The 16,966-nt window shown below is 36.5% G+C and overlaps 2 protein-coding genes across 4 annotated transcripts; one reads left to right on the plus strand and one right to left on the minus strand.

Moving 5' to 3' along the window:
* The first annotated feature begins 60 nt into the window (after window positions 1-60).
* On the plus strand, window positions 61-7,438 carry VPS29 (VPS29 retromer complex component). Of its 2 annotated transcripts, XM_072953698.1 has the most exons (5): window positions 239-790; window positions 2,202-2,213; window positions 4,520-4,711; window positions 6,493-6,728; window positions 6,946-7,438. In XM_072953698.1, exons 1-5 carry the CDS (start codon window positions 704-706, stop codon window positions 7,061-7,063), a joined length of 645 nt encoding a protein of 214 aa, XP_072809799.1. In that variant the 5' UTR covers window positions 239-703; the 3' UTR covers window positions 7,064-7,438. The 2 variants fall into 2 exon arrangements, with proteins under 2 accessions (XP_006204914.1, XP_072809799.1); XM_006204852.3 differs by lacking the exons at window positions 239-790; window positions 2,202-2,213 and adding an exon at window positions 61-144.
* A 1,080-nt stretch (window positions 7,439-8,518) lies between these two features.
* On the minus strand, window positions 8,519-16,959 carry FAM216A (family with sequence similarity 216 member A). 2 transcript variants are annotated; one of them, XM_015239743.3, is made up of 7 exons: window positions 16,603-16,959; window positions 15,206-15,240; window positions 12,233-12,354; window positions 10,991-11,120; window positions 10,726-10,909; window positions 10,103-10,185; window positions 8,519-8,885 (listed from the first exon to the last, which is right to left on the minus strand). In XM_015239743.3, the coding sequence occupies exons 1-7, from the start codon at window positions 16,692-16,694 to the stop codon at window positions 8,767-8,769; spliced, it is 765 nt and encodes a 254-aa protein (XP_015095229.1). In that variant the 5' UTR covers window positions 16,695-16,959; the 3' UTR covers window positions 8,519-8,766. The 2 variants fall into 2 exon arrangements, with proteins under 2 accessions (XP_015095229.1, XP_006204916.1); XM_006204854.3 differs by having other exon boundaries at window positions 15,200-15,240; window positions 16,603-16,958.
* Between the last annotated feature and the right edge of the window lie 7 nt (window positions 16,960-16,966).

Raw genomic sequence — 16,966 nt, forward strand, 5'->3', positions numbered from 1 at the left:
AGGGCCTGCGGCGGCCTCCGTAGGGCTGGCTCTTGTCAACCTCTTTTTTCATTGGTTGTGAGCTAGTGGGCGGGTCGCCGAGGAGTCTGAGGAAGAGAGGGCGGCGGTGGTTGTGGTGACTGAGCGGAGCCCAGTGACAGAATGGTGAGGAACGGCAACTGCGGCGACCGAGGCCTGCTCTCGGCTGGGGTGATGCGTCGTTAGGAACCGCTGGGAGTCTCTGGGCGAGGGCTTGGGCGATCTTGGAGGCGGTGGCGGGCGCGGCTCGGGCCCGGGCCTGGGGAAAGGCAGGGAAGGAAAGAGAGCGGCCACCTCTGGGTGCGGCCAGCCCTGGCCTCGCACCCCCGCCCCAGGGGCCAGAGGACGTCCGAGGGGAGAAAGGGCCCTTCTTAGTTATTCCTTCTGTCACGAGACCCATATACCCGAACCGGGAAAGGCTTTGGGGCCTGTATCTCGAGCGTTCCCAAGAAAGGGGCACGGGTTCCTCGCCGTTTCCAGACGTTTCCCTGTTCCTTTCCCGCAAAAAGCACCTTCCGCTGGTTGGCGTGTACCAGTTGCCACTCCCATGTGGCGAAAGCTGGTTTCTGGATGCAAAACGGGAAGAAGCGAGGAGAATCTCCTGTCCCATTTTAGTTTGCCATCTAGGGAGAAAGGATAAAAACTATCCCCTTCGCCCCTGAAATAACGTGCAGCTGCCATTGAAATGTGGCGGTGTGCTCCCAGAGGACTGGATTTGGCTCGTAGAATTTCGGGAACTTCTTGTTTCCTCCGGATGCTGCGACCATTTAAAGTACGATTCCTTAATGGTTTTCGAACTCCTTGAAATTGGAGAATTTTGCGAGTATGTACGTTTTTCTCCTTAAAGGGCCATTGTTGGCGCCAAGAGGTAGTTTGGAGAGCTTTACCTCACTCGTTCATCAGATTGACCCAGCCTCGTCCAAGGCCGGCCCATCACCCCCTCACCCCAATTAGGTCGCTTCCCCTGAGACTTTCCTACATAAAAATTTGGGAGCTGCTACTGGAGAAGGCTCATAGTTCTAGTCAGCTTTTCATAGGTGCCCTCGGCTCCCTAAAAGTTAAGAACGATTTCAAAAGGAGCTGTGGATGATCTTGGTATTTGTGTTGATGAAAAGGGACTTCTCTCTCTGATAAATTTTTGCATTTTTAAAACTAGCAGGATATTATGACAAGCATAGCCTTTAAGGTGACTTGCAGACGTGACAGCTGAAGATTCATGTTACATGCTTTAGCTTCTTTGTATATGTTAATGACTTTAGTCCCATGTTTGATTTTTGCTTCTAAACTCGTTTAGAGTAATCCAGTTTACAATAATTTTCAGACACTTATCCTGCGAAAAGATGAAATCACCTGACATTTCCATAGTCATGTTTCTGAAGTTTTTTTGAGAGGTAAACACCTTTTTAGGGTAGTTGTACTGGAACGTCACTTTCCATGTGAAATAGAAAAAACTGGGCAAAAATTAGCAGTAGTCCATTCTTTTATGATTAAAAACATTTTACTAAAAGGAATGGAGACTAGAAATGTTCATCACTCAGTAGTATCCAGAGTTTATGGGCAAATTCAAGTGTGGGGAAGTCCATTTTTAGCTGGAGGAATGTGTCTGCTTTTTTCATCTTTAGTTAGTGATTTCATCATTTGATAATGTCATAGTGCTGTGTTATTACATCCTCTGTAGAAAATAATGACCTAGCTGCAGCATGACTTTCCAGCTACTAGAATTTTGACCATAGAAGAATCAAAATCAATATACTTGAGAAATAATAGGCCTAAAGAATCCAGAAAATGTTAGCTTTCATTTAAGCTATTGCTGATGAATTTTCCAAATTGTTTTATAAACTTTTGAATAGAACAGGAAACAGAAGGGATGGCAGTCAATGTGGAGAATAAGAGGAAAAGTAGAAAAAATTGACAGGGCAAAGAATTTTTGAAGTGTGTGTGTGTTGTGTTTAATAGTACAGCAAATGGTTCTTTTGTTATTGTTTTGAGCAAAGCTGATTTTTAACATTTTCTTTCATAACACTCAGAAATCATTAACAATTGTTTGCATATTCATTTGATATGAGTTTTTGTTCTTTTTTTGGTTTTGTTTCTTTTCGTTGCTTTCTTTTAACATTGGTCATGTTTCACCCTTTTTTTTTTTTCACTCCCCTGTCTGCAATCAACTTCTTCATTCCACTAAGGCTGGGCACAGAGTAAGTTTCTTCTCTTAGCTCCTACTAACAGTGGTGATTGGGTGGCTGATTACTGGGATTTCACCCTTTTATGGTCTATCAAGTAGGAAGTAACCAAATTCCTATGCTTTGATTAGGTTGGGTTTTTATTTGAATTTAACAAGACTGCCATTTCCAGGATCTTTTGCTGTCTTAAAAGACTCTGTGTCTAACCTGAACTGTCAAAGTGTGTAATTTGGGCAAAGACACTGCTCAAAGTATGACATTTGTTATGTGACACTATTTCCCCTATAATTTAATCACCTGCAGGAAACCAGAGTCCTAGTAAGGATACTAATTTGAAATAATTTCTGTGTGGTCATTCATAGTTATATCTTTAGACTGCTAGTAGTCTGGGCACACTTGTGCATAATCCACAGTACATTATAGACTTTAGGTCATCAGTCATTATAAAGTACCATGCCTTACTAATGTTCTTTCCACCACATTGGATTGAACAGCTCATTCATTATTAGTCCCAAATATTTTCAACTTGTTATAGACATATACCCTTTTATGAGTTTGAGGTGTTTTTTTTTTTTAATATAGAAATCTATTTTTACCTTTTTCTCAAATGCCAGCTTCCCACATTAACTATGTACTTCAATCTATATCTGAAGGGATTCCCCTCTAAAGATGAAGATTGTTCTATCTCCAGGTACTTTTGTATTGTTTACCAATGAGGGTGGAAACTATGTGGTGTTTAATTTTACACATGTTTTGTCCACTAAGATTTAGAATGAAATAATTAATATAAGTCATTGAGCAAACACTTGTTGAAACTACTCTTTAAAGCTTATTTAATAATTTCTTTTAAAATGCACTAATTTAATTTGTAACCTTGTGTTACTTTAGTTACTTTATATCCTGGTAACATTTTCTTTCCTTTGTAATCATTTTGGTATTTGTGGCAAGATGAGTGAAGCTTATTTTAGAATAATTTGAATTATTTTACACATTTTGATTTTGATTCATTTCAGTTTATAAAATCTGTGGTGGCCAAACTGTTATCTGTTTTATCCTGTTTTAGATACTTAATGTTTTATTTGGAATAGTAACACCTTATTTAGACCTAGTTAAAGGGCATGTGCATTTATGGATGGGTTGTCTGTGTGGAAAACATCCTGTCGTAGAATGAAGGTGTTTGTATTAATCAACATGGAGAAATTGATTCTGTTTGTCCTTTGGAGGGCAGGTGCTATTTTTAAATGACCTTTTGAACAGTATTCTGTTAATTGATGTATATATATCAAATCTGGAAATTTTAAAATTAAAAATCTTCAGGATTGAGATTTTTTTATTTTATACTTAAATGCAAATTTTTTTGTGTCAAAAAACAAAACAAAATTTGTTTTTGTCATTTGAGACTATGTTCCAGCTCTAAACTACCTCCTACTGAATTCATCACTTATTTGCCTGATCTTTCTCTCTCTCTCTCTTTTTAAAACTGATGCATATGGAAGATTATGAAAATGTTACTCTAAGTTTGGGAACTAAACTAAGAGTACACAGGCAATTTAATCTGGACAATAAAAATGTTGACAGTGAGGATTTCTAATGATGAAGGAAAGAATATAAAGATTATATATAGTTCAGAAGCACAGATTTGCCCTATTGAAACTCTTTGAAACAAGACTGTTATTTTTCTGTAATGTATAGTTAATATTTTAAGTAACAAATATTGTAAATTTGGCTACTGTTCTTCCAAATAGTTGTCAATCTAGCAATTTATAGAGTTAACTTTTTTCCAAATAGTTGTCAATCTAGTAATTTATAGAGTTAACTTTTTTCCTCTGTCGTTATAATTTTTTTTTACATTTTTTATTGATTCATAATCATTCTACAGTGTTGTGTGTCGTTATAATTTTAAGTTATTTTTATTAACGTTCCTGGAATTAGTATATGAAGTTTTACATTACAACTACAGAAGTATGAATTACCATATCATTCCGTAGGGCCTAGTAGTATATTTTTCATTTTTCAGTTTTTTTATTCAGCATAATTTATAAGTCTCTAAATGAATTGCTTTAGAAAGCTTGATTTTATTCTTGGTAAAATGATTATCTGTATAGTGTATGTACACCTGTTTATGACCAAAATAAACTTAAGATTGATTTAGAATCATATGTGTGTTTAAATGGTCATGATAGGAACTGTATGAATAACTTCTCTTTGGTGTCCTGAAATGTCTGGTTAGTTTAATTTAAAAAGGAAGTTAATGGGAAAGGAGTATCTTATTTTGACATCCTGTTTAACATTACATCTTTTCTCACCTTGACACTTTAAAGTTGGTGTTGGTATTAGGAGACCTGCACATCCCACACCGGTGCAATAGTTTGCCGGCTAAATTCAAAAAGTTGCTGGTGCCAGGGAAGATTCAGCACATCCTCTGCACTGGAAACCTTTGCACTAAAGAAAGTTATGATTATCTCAAGACTCTGGCGGGTGATGTTCATATTGTGAGAGGAGACTTCGATGAGGTGATGTACTTTCATTTCCCTTCACAGATATTTCCTTTTCTTGATTCTTTTATATATATATATAAGGTTTATTTTTTAGACCAGAGCTCAACTGTTAAGATCTATTTTTTTAGTTTTCCACTATAAAATTATACATACCCTCCCTTACTGTTTGAAAATCACTGATTTTAGATTACTTAATAAACATATTAAATACTTCTAGCTTAATTGATTCAGACTAAAAGTGGTTTTGTCACTGTATTTGTACTATCATTTAGTTTATAAAGTTTTTGTTGCGAACTTCACCACCACCACCTCTGCTATCCTGTTCCAAGCCTATCACTTTACTCTGTTCCAGCTTCCTGATTCTACCCTTGCTCCCTCCACATTCGTTCTCCAAGTAGAAACCAGGGTGATCTTTTTAAGGTGAAGTGAGATCACATCACTTCTCTACTGAAAACCCTGCCATGGCTCCCTGTCTTAAGGATTAACTATAAAGAGGCGTGAAGGAGTTTGGAGGAGCTGATTGAACTGTTCTGTATCTTGCTTGTGCCAGTGCTTACACAGTTGTGTGCATTTGTCAAAACTCCTTGAACTGTACAATTAAAAAGGGTAATTTTACTGTATGTAAATTATATCTCAGTAAACCTAACTTTAAAGGAAAAATAAGTTAGGAGTTCTGGAGTTCCAACTTTGCCCATTAATTAATGATGAGATGTTAGGCAAATTACATTCTCTTTCTGACGTTGGTTCCCTACTATGTAAATGTGATTGGAATAGATAATTTTTAAGACACTGTCAGTGCTAACATTGTATGATTTAACATAATAAATATGATTTGAATATGAAAATTTTATTTTGTATTTCTGGAAATATAAACTTTCCAGGAATTATTTAACTTCATTGGTGCTCTTTTAGTGGACAGTGGGGTTCCTTTATACCAGAATGAATGGCACTGTGTTTTGTTTTGTTTTTTTAGTGTTAAGTTTGGATAAACTAGAGGTGGCATGAAGATGAAAGACAGGGTAGAAGGATGAGAAGGGAAGGGGTAAACATGTTGTCAATATTTTAGAATATAGTTTTGGTTTGTTAAAAATATATTTGTGTTTCTGTTTATAATATGCTAAAGATAAGTTTCAGTAGCAAGAATTAAAAGTTTTCGCTTCTCAGTTGCTAAATTTACAGACCCTGGAGCCATACTATCAGGATTTGGATCTTGGCTCAAACTCCTAATAACATATGACCTTAGGCAAGTTAATTAACCTCTCTGTGCCTCAGTTTCCTCATCCATAAAATGAAAGTCATAATAGAACCTACCTTTTAGGATTGTTTCTAAGTGTTAGATAGGTTGATATTTATAAATCCCCTTAGAATGGTGCCTGGCTTATACTAGATGCTATGTAAGTGTCAACTATCGTTATTATTTTAAGCTGTCTGTAAAACTGTTAAAGCCTGGAATATAATTTGAACACATCCTAGCTTACAGGTCATGTTCTTAGTATTCTTAGAGGAAACACAGATTTGGAATAATTTTTCTCTACAGCAAGCAGGCAAGCCCAAAAGAACACACATCCTATAAAAATAAACACAGTAAAGCAATTGCCTGATAAATTCCAGTTTACCTGAAGTTATGTTTTGAGCACAGTTGCAGCCTTAGAGACTGAGAAGAAAGCAAACATTTAATAAATGCGTTGGTTGTGGAGCACTGTATCAAAACACCCAGTGAGAATGAATATTTTTGATTGTTTTTTAAACATCAGTATCTCTAAAATATTTTTTCTTGTGTCTGTTTCATATTTTAGAATCTGAATTATCCAGAACAGAAAGTTGTGACTGTCGGGCAATTCAAAATTGGTTTGATCCATGGACATCAAGTTATTCCATGGGGAGATATGGCCAGCTTAGCCCTGTTGCAGAGGCAGTTTGATGTGGACATTCTTATCTCGGGACACACACACAAATTTGAAGCATTTGAGCATGAAAATAAATTCTACATTAACCCAGGTTCTGCCACTGGAGCATATAATGCCTTGGAAACGTGAGTAGTATGGAGTTTGGGAATTCTGGAGTTTTATAAAGTTAATAATTGCACATGTGACATTTCACAAAATTCAGTTTTTTTATGGTGATTTTTCTTTTTAATATGTCTAACAACCAGATCTCTCCTTGAATTTGAATTGTCATCCCAAATTAAGATTTTTAGTGTTACTTCTTTTTTAGTACAAAACACTGACATTATTTATATTTTCTTCCAGAAACATTATTCCTTCATTTGTGTTGATGGATATCCAGGCTTCTACAGTTGTGACTTATGTGTATCAGCTAATTGGAGATGATGTGAAAGTAGAACGAATCGAATACAAAAAATCTTAAAGCCAGGCCTGTCTTGATGATTTTTTCTGTTGGGTTGTTTTTTTGTTTTTTTTCATTCCCCTGTTTAAATCACGTAATTAAACATTTAAGAGCCACCAAGTTGTATCACTTTTATAATATCATCTTCTGTTAATACAATGTTCTAAGCTTCTTGTAAACTATAAGATTATATTTAGTTTAAGTATATGGTTTCTATGAAAAAATGTCCACCACGCAGTAAATGGTCACATGTTAAGAAAAATTTATCCTTGTAAATATCTTCATAGTTGATATTTGGAACTTTATTACAAAAGTAGTGCATGAGGAGAAAGAATCTAGACTTTCTTGTATACTTTTTTCTCTTCCCCAGTAATAAACAGTTACCTTTCATTTATACTTTCTTGATAAGCTGTGTTCTAATTTTTAAAAATCGTGAAAATGAGAGGCCAAATGAAGCTGCAGACAAGTACTATAGTGTTGAGGTAGATGAGGTGAACTTTCAGAGCTCTCTCCCTTGTTACAACATTCTGGGTCATAATTTTGGACTCAGGTTTTATTTTCTAAATAATATACCATATTCACATATTAAATCATCAGCAGTTCTTCAGACTATTACTTTTAAATGCTATTTTAAGTTTTAACAAAAAACTTTAAAATCTTATTACACTGATGTTTAATTCAAAAAAAAAATATGTGCCCCTTTTCATAGTAGCACTATTTACAATTGCCAAGACATGGAAGCAACCTAAGTATCAGCAGATGACTGGATAAGGAAGGTGTGGTGTATATATACAACTGAACACTGCTTAAGCATAAAAAAGAATGAAATTTTGCCATTTGCAACAGCATAGATGGACTTGGAGGGTATTACGCTAAGTGAAATAAGTATATCACTTACGTGGAATCTAAAAAACAGTGAATATAACAAGAAACAGATACTGAGAACAAACTAGTAGTTACCAGTGGTAAAAGGGAAAGGGAAGGGGCACAACTGGGGTAGGGATTAGGAGGTACTATTATGCATAAAATAAGCCTGAAACCTGTATAATATTTTACATCAACTATACCTCAAAATAAAATAAATTTTTAAAATAAAATTTAAAAACACTAATGTTCAGGAGGGAAGCACACTAGAGTGAATATGCAATGTGAAGAATCCTTTCATTAGTGCCACTACTCCCAACTTAATCTAGTTTGAGAGTCCAAGTGTTTGTGTGGCAATTTTCAAAAAATAGGGCAAACTGCTATTTCCATTCTTAAGTTGTATCTAAGCAGCAAATATTATTAAGCACTTTCTCTGCAAGCCAGGGTGTTATCGCTATCAGATTCTATTCTATATTGGGGTGTTTCAGAGTTTTCCTAAGCCTGAACAAGAAAATACTTGTAGGATGTTCTAATGTTGCTATTTTAGGAATTAGTGTAAACAGAGAAAGAATTATACAATGTATTTATCAGATATAAAGAAAAATAATTACATTTTAGGTGATGAGGAAAATTTTAATTGTTACCTAGCTAGAAATGTATTTCACGTAAATTTTATTACACAGATATCATTGGTAGACAGAACGACATCACACCAATTACACTGTTGTAAAAGTTTCTGAACAAACCAAAATTACTTAATGACTTAAAGGTGAATAACAGTATTATCCTAAATGTATAGAGAAGACAATTCACAACCCCTTCTCCCCCCTTTTGGCACATCAATACACAAGACAGGATTGTCAAGTTAACATCAGATGTTCTCCCTGTTCTTCAATTGACATTGATTGCAAGTACTTATTTAGTAAATCTTCTTCCTTTTTTTCTTCATTCATGTAAGATTCAGAATCACTTGTAGAAACTGGAGGAAAAATAAGAGATTATAATATGTTTTGGAAATAAAGTTGTATTTCATCCTGAAAATTGAGATTTGTATATAAGAACAACCTTCAAAATGACCTATCTTATTAATAAGCCTTTAGCAAAAACAAATTGCCTGCAATTTTCAAAATTTAATTACTTTGCCTTCCAATGCCCAATGCCATATTCTGGGCAAGTTGTTGTATAGCAGTTCTCTATTACTAAAGCCTGTTTTCCCATTGCTCTTCAAAATCTTTTGGCTGGGGGAAGTTACAGCTTCAGCATTCTCCATTTTCCTTAAGTTCCTTCTCATTTCTTTTCTCTTGGGGACCACAGGGAATTTTCCTCTTCCTGGGGTTTCCTCCAGCTGTTCTTTTAAGAACCAGACTTACCTTCCCTTGCCATTTCCCTCATTTCTTGGATGGACATGGTATTGTATTTACAGCAGAGCTGGGTGGTGCTGTCACACAGCAATGGGATATGAGTTCAGAAGGCCTAACTTGCCTGCTTGCTATGCACTTCCCTACTCACTGTGGTAATACTAGGAAATTGTTTAACTTCCACTTAATCCTTTTCCACTTCATCAATTATGAGGGATATTTGTGAGAATTTCATCTTCCTGTTTTGCCTTTTTCATTTTGTGCTATTCCTTACTTGCAGAAGAATCCTTTATGCTGATCCTTCCCAAGTCTGGATTTGTCTAAGTTGCTCTGTAAAATGTTGATAATATCACTTGGTTGGCTTGTTTCCACTGGTTGTTGAACATTAAACAAAATGGTATATAGCCCTTTGTAAACTGTTTTTGCTATACAAAATAAGTTGTCCATTCAAAAATGGCACTATCATTAAAAGTGCTATAGATTGAAAAAAATCGTATTTGTGGCCCTGGGTTCTGACAAATTTCATTCTCTGTTAAGACTCTGGCCTTGATATTATAAATATATTTAGAATTAGAAATACCTTCTTGAACCTTACTTCCTTGAGCAGTGTGTGCTTTTAAGTGAAAGCAGAAATTGATTTCATGTTTAGTTTTGTTTGGAGCAATATAAGCAAATTACATTCTAAATTTTAAAAAATGTATTCCGTAATAGAAATGGAACTATATTGGGGTTAATATTTTTAAGCATAACTTTTTTTAACATTTTTTAATTGAGTTATAGTCATTTTACATAAGCATAACATCTTTAAAGATGCATACTTTTAAAATTCCACATTTACCTGATTGCATTAACAGTCTGCCTGGTTTTTTAAAAATCTTCAGTGACTTACATCTTGTTTTAGATGCATATCCAGTTTTTAAACTGTAAGAAAGATAAGAATCTTAATTGGAACCAGCAAAGTGAACAGCTGCCTAATGCATGTGGAAGACCATAAAAATTCTTTTTATTAAGCTGCCTGCATCACCAAAGAGACCCTTTTGGCCCCTGAATTCTCCTGAGACTTATTAACACTGAAATGCAAAGCTACAATTGTAGTGCAGGTTGATTATTCTTAATCTCTTTTTTTCCTTTTTTGTTCATAGTATTCTTCTGTGCAGAAGCAACCATATGCTTCTCCTTTTGGAATTGTTTGTATTATTTTGAATTTGAGTGGGAATCATTGAAAAAGGCAGTCTTCCATGTCTCTAGGTTATTGAAATTTTTACAGTTCCACAAAATTCTAAAAGCAGTAGCATATCCCAGTCTGCTCAGTAGAGACCGTAAGATAGCACCTTTTTGTGCTTTTTGTCCAACCTATTCCGAATTTAACAAAGTGAACAAATTAGAGAACACATGTATCATTTAGTTACCCTTCATATAAAGTTAGCGGTACATTTTTCTCTTAAACAATAGGAAACAGACCCTTCTCTGTTTCTAACTGGTCGCCAAAGGGAATGCGGTATGATCATCTCAGGTGCAGATGCAGCTGTGGTGTTAGAAGGCCCTGAGTCCTCTCTCTCCAGTTGATGTCGCCAAGTAGTGCAAGGGAAATGCTGTTTCTCTGAGTGACGAGAGCTGAGGTGGCTCCTGTGATGAGTTAGGACACCTGTCATACAAATCACCTCTGTTAGAAGACCCTCTTGTTTCTCATGAAAACTGGTAAAAAACTACCTGGAGCTGCACTTGCCTGGCTTTTGTGAGCTGCGCTGGATCACATGCATATACTGCCTCTTCATTAACGTCCTCAGATAATTTGCATTATAGATCTTAGCAATGCTGCACAGGTAACGCTTCTGGCCTATGGTGAGGTCGGAATGCTGTAAGACACAACAAGAATTATAGGGTGCATTGTACAACAGAAGCTGGCAATAATCTGTACCTGAAAGGAGAGTTTACTATCTGTACATTTTACTTAGGGAAATTCAGCTGTGTTAATTTGGCGAGAGAAAGAAATGGCCATTTCAATAGTACAAGTGACTGCTTGCCATCTCCACTCAAGTGATTCATATCCCCACTGAGGTTTGAGAACCACTGCACTAGAAGAATAAGGAAAGTGTGAATCTGCTGTTCTGTCAAAAGCCTTAGTTCTCATGTGCCTCTCAGTGAGGGCATCTTGCCTTCTGAATATGATGTGGGGTACCTCATGAGTGGTACCTAGAAGCAACCCAATTACTCTACTTAGTCTTAACTAAAGAAACAGTCTTTCTAGCACCAGAAGAACAACTAAGTGTCTTGTGTTGGACAGATTGAGAGATAGTCTGTTGGTCTCTGATACAAGTAATTTTGACTAAGATTTTCACAGGACTTGGTGATTTTAGAAATTGACGCTCACCTAAAATACGAGATTCCATTATATATGCATGTGTATATACACACACAAGATTTACTGAACTGAATAGGTAATAAATTAAGAGAAAATTCAAAATTTTGGCCAGAAAAATTTACCATTTTGTACAAATCTATAGTAACCCTACATTGCATTGCTTCTGAGAAGCTGCTTCTGGCAGCTGTGATTTTTAATGGGTAATGCTGGTCAACAGTTATAAAATATAGCCATTTTCTTTACTTCTAATTTTACAGTCCCTGAGCAAAATCTTTATGAGGCTGGGTTTCCATCTCTAGAGTGGAACTTTCCTCAAGCATCTTTGTGCTTTGGGGCATTAAGCTTCTTGAGTAAAGGTACATCAGATCTGAAGTATCATAAAGCCCTGAAAGAAGTCTTATGATAGGGAATCTATAAAGATAAAACCCTTGAATTCATTAATGAGTTTACCCAACAGATATTCATGAATTCCTAGACATTATGCTGGGTGTACCTTGTCTTCTGCAGTGCCTTACCCTCTAAGTAGCTTATCTTCAATACAAAGTTCAGCTCTGAATACAAAGACTATTGGTATTTAAATAAACTATTAGCATTTAGTTAGCATACCTTTAGAAATGACTCCTCAGTCATTGATTTAGGGATGTGAACTGTTTGAATTTGAGGAGTTTTCCATAACTCTTGCAGCTTGACTACATGTGAGTTCACTTTGTGTCCATCTTTGATTCTATCTGTAGGGAAGGAATTATGTGAATTTCACAAGCAAAGACCAGTTTAACAAATAATTAAGCTCTATTAAGGTCTACATGTTTCAGTGATTATCCTGGAGTAGTGGTATGAGTCAGACTGTTAAATCTGAAGAGATTTTTATGATATGCCATTTGTTTTCAGAACACACAAAAATCTAAGACATTTATAAATATTTACTATATATATATAAAATTACATATGGGCTTTATTATTTTGAACACAACTGCAATGCAAACCGTTGATAGAAACTTACTTTTTTGGTTTATTATGTCAGACCATACTAAACAGGAACATACATGAGGTATTTGTGTTTTAAAGAGTTTCAAAAATGTTTTATCATTCATTTGACTTCAGTATGTTGTTTTAAAATTTTATTCTGTATTAGACTTGATAGAATAACACACATTTTACCCCTTTAATGAGGCAGTGTTAAAATGAAGAGCTTTTCAGACGTTAACTAAAACTTATTTTTACAAAACTTCAGTTATTTCATTATTTTAAATACTGATGTGGGTAGATGAAAATAATAGTCTTTTAATACAAATTAAAGTTGAGACATATTCCCAGTGTTACGGAAATGACAGGCCAGCCAAGAAACAAGCACCACTCGGAGGGTTGGAGCACTCAGATTTATTACGCCGGCGGGCTCAGAGGGGCTTCTGCTCCGAAGCTCTGAGCACCTCCAAGACGTGCACATGAGGTTTTATAGGGTTAATTACAAGTATGGGGCTATTAGCCAATAAGGTTCAAACAACAAAAAGCAAGGAATCAGTACACTGGAGCTTATCAATTTGGAACAGATCACGTTACTGACACTTGTTGAGCTTGGATTTACGAGTTAGCTTGTTAGCCCAGTAAACTGACACTAAACTTTAGATTTACAAGTTAGCCCGGCAGAACTTATATCAGTAAACCGACACTTATCACACTTAGATTTGTGACTGAGCTCGTTAGCCCAATAGACTGACACTAAACTTCAGATTTATGAGTTAGCCCAGCAGAACTCAGATCAGTAATCCGACACTTGTTGCACTTAGATTTGTGACTTAGCTTGTTAGCCCAGCTGGGCTTTTCCTTTACACCAGAAGAATAGGAAGTAGTTTTTAGTTTCAGATACATTGAGAAACTTCAGTAACAGTTTAGGGAAAAACAATATCTGGCAAAATTTAATCAAGAAATAACTCTTATCATACTGAGTGAAGTAAGTCAGACAGAGAAAGACAAGTATATCACTTATCTGTGGAATCTGAAAAAATGACACAAATGAACTTATATACAAAACAGAAACAGACTGACAGACATAGAAAACAAACTTATGGTTATTAAACGGGAAAGATGGAGAGAGAGAAATTAGGAGTTTGGAATTAGAGATACAAACTACTATACATAAAATAGCTAAACAATAAGGTCTGTTTAGCACAGGGAACTATATTCAATAGCTTGTAATAACCTATAATGAAAAATAATATGGAAAAGAATATATATATGTATAACTGAATCACTATGCTGTACACCTAATACAACATTGTAAATCAACTATACTTCAACTAAAAAAATAAAATAACTCTTGCTCTCCTCGCCATATAACCCTCTTTAAGAGTTATATTTGCACACTGAAGGACTAGCAAAAAAATCATCCAGAAATTGTTATTATGTTCCTTAAAACATAATTTGGAGTATGTAATAATAAAATGAACACCAGTTCAACATTTTAAAAGTTGTTCATCTCATAAATGTGGGATAATTGTTTAAGAATATCTTTTTTGTGTGTCCCTGTTAATCAATAATTCTAAGGTGTGTATTATATCCTGGACTAAAATTTAGTTCCTCAAAAGGTTGATAGCATTTCTTTATGGAAAATGAAACATTTAAAAGTAATAGTTAAATGCAACAAACAACCCAATTGAAAATGCCAAAGGACTTGAATAGACTTTGGATGTCTCCAAAGATAAACAAATGGCTAATAAACACATGAAAAGATGCTCACTATCACTATTCATTAGGGAAATGCAAATCAGAATCACAATGAGACATCACTTTATACCCATAAGGATGACTATCATCAAAAAACCCCCCAAAAAACTGGAAAGCAAGTGTTAGCTAGGATGTGGAGAAACTGGACCCCTGCCCTTTGCTGGTGGGAATATAAAATGGTGCAGTTGCTGCAGAATAAATGTGGTGGTTCCTCAAAGAGTCAAGCAGAATTGCCACACGACTCGGCAATTCCATTCTAAAACAACCACATAATGTATATACATATATCTATTTTTTTATGTATAAAAATAGTAATATGTATGTATACACATACAGATATGTGTATTTTTCCTAGGCAACAGTAAGGACTATGCATTTTCCAAGGAAAAGCAAAGTGAATTCAGGTTTATACATCACTTGATTGAAATTGTTCCCCTGCAAAAAATTAGTGAGAGGTCTTTGGAGGCCTGTCTTAACCTTTTACCTCCAGCAGCTCTGTCCTTTATTTCAACTGAGAGAAAAATAGCAGCACTGAGAAATATTTTATGTTCTTTGAATTTGTACAGTTTAGAACTTTTTCCTTCAATCTGTGTATAAACCCCAGCTTTATATCAGTTATAAACACAGTTGTTTTCAGATTCATTGCTATTTTGAAGTACTCTTTTGATGTGAGATATCTTAACAGGAGACAAAGAACCTGCTGGGTTGTTCTTTGAAAATCTTAAAGACTGAGTTTACCAAGGATGCTAATAAAGACTATTTTAAAAATTCCACTGTATAAGTAGTTATAGCAAAATTGGCTTCTCTGAGCCATATTATATAGGTATTATCTGCTTTATATGTTCTACTCACCAGTACCTTTGGAACTCTGGTAATAAGAATGTTCAGCTGATCTGTTTTTTTAAAAAAAAAAAGAATGTGAAGAATATATTAACAATTGACAGCTTTATAAGCATCGAAGAAAGTATTTTAAGTGAAAAAACGACAGTATTGCATGTGCTTTTTACTTTTCATGTCTCAGTCAAACATAATGTCTTTCAAATTTTCTCCTATAATTCTGGTTATAACTTAATGACTCTAGGCTTTTTCAAAGTAGGTTATCTGAGATTTTTTCCCATACTACAAACGACTTACTTTAAGCCAGTTTTGGCCTTACTTTATAGTCGCCTAATCTAATTTCTACATTGAGCTCAATAAAATAGTTTGGGCTTCTTGTACTATCCATGATAGTCTCTTCCTTTAATTTTAATAAGGAAATGTTATTTGTTGTATGTAATTTAAGGTGTACTGGAACTGATAAATTGGTCTAGAATGTTTCTAATTTTGTACAAGCTCATTTTTTTCTTTTCTCAAATTAAGACAAAACACTCTCGGTTTCCTCTTCCCGCAATTTATTTAATGACCAAGAGATCATTGATCCCTTGATATACTAGGATTCAGAACTTTGCCGAGCACTGTGATGAACAAAAAAAGAAACACAAGACCTCGTTCCATCTTTAGAAGTTGCAAATCCACCAAATCTATATATATATTTTTACAGTGGTCATGGGTGCAGCAGGAGTCATGACTGTGGGCTGGAAAGCAACACCGGGCTGTTTTCACTTTGAGGGCTAACTGTTGAAAGGGATGACGAGGTACTGCCTCCAGCAGTGACTTCAGCAATCCAGGAAATAATAGTAAAAACCTGCTCAAAGTGAAATGGATTTATGAAGAAAGGACTTCTGAGTGAAGAAAATGTCAAAATCAAGGTACCTCTAACATTCACAGTCATCTGTCTCATTGGCGATTATGAATCCCAATTTGAGGAAAAGGTGGCTAATATCACACACAGGGAAATGATTTACTGACTTGGAAGCCCTCCTTTCCTGTGGTCCCCGACCCCCGTCCCACCTCCCTCCCTCGATCCCTTTTTGTGGAAGTACTGTGGTTAAACCGCAAAATTTCCAGCAGATATCGCAGCGTCCCCTAAGGGCAGAAAGAGGCACCCAGGCGACTGTTGCAGTCAACAGCGTTTAGCCAGTCAGTCATTGCACCAACCCTCCCCTAAGCTTCCCTCAGAAGCCCTTCTAAACTGTGAGTCTGTTTCCATATTTCCCATCCTGGCCACAACAAAGGTTCTCCCTTCCTCTCACTTCAGTGCACTGGGGTCCAGTCCATCGGAGCAGCCAGCTCCCATCCCCTCCTCTACACGGGGATCACGATCCGGCGGAGCTGGTCGCCGTCCTCCCTAACCCCTCAGGGTCCCGCAGCCTCACCCGCCGCTGCCACCCTCGGTCCTGGCCACTGCAGGCGGCTCTGCGGAAGAGCTGCATTCCGTCCAGTCGGACACTGGACCCTGGCAGGACATCTCCTCCCCGGTGCCCAGACGGCGAGCTATGTGCAGAAGCTTCCCCGTTTCCCCTCCCCTGACAGCCCGCGTGCGTCAGGCCGGGCGATGTTGGTGAAGAGGCTGACGCCGGATTCTAGCCCCCTCCGAGCAGTCCGGACACTGCCCGAATAGCTTCGGGAGAGCGGGGCGGGCAGATCCATGATCCTGGAGTTAAGGTGGGGGAAGCGCGGGAGTTCTTTAGTTGACTGAGCGTTTGTACGCTTTCATCTTTTTGTGTAAGGGATGCGTCA

This window comes from Vicugna pacos, chromosome 32 (assembly GCF_048564905.1).
Source record: "Vicugna pacos chromosome 32, VicPac4, whole genome shotgun sequence".
NCBI classification, from domain to species: Eukaryota; Metazoa; Chordata; class Mammalia; order Artiodactyla; family Camelidae; genus Vicugna; species Vicugna pacos.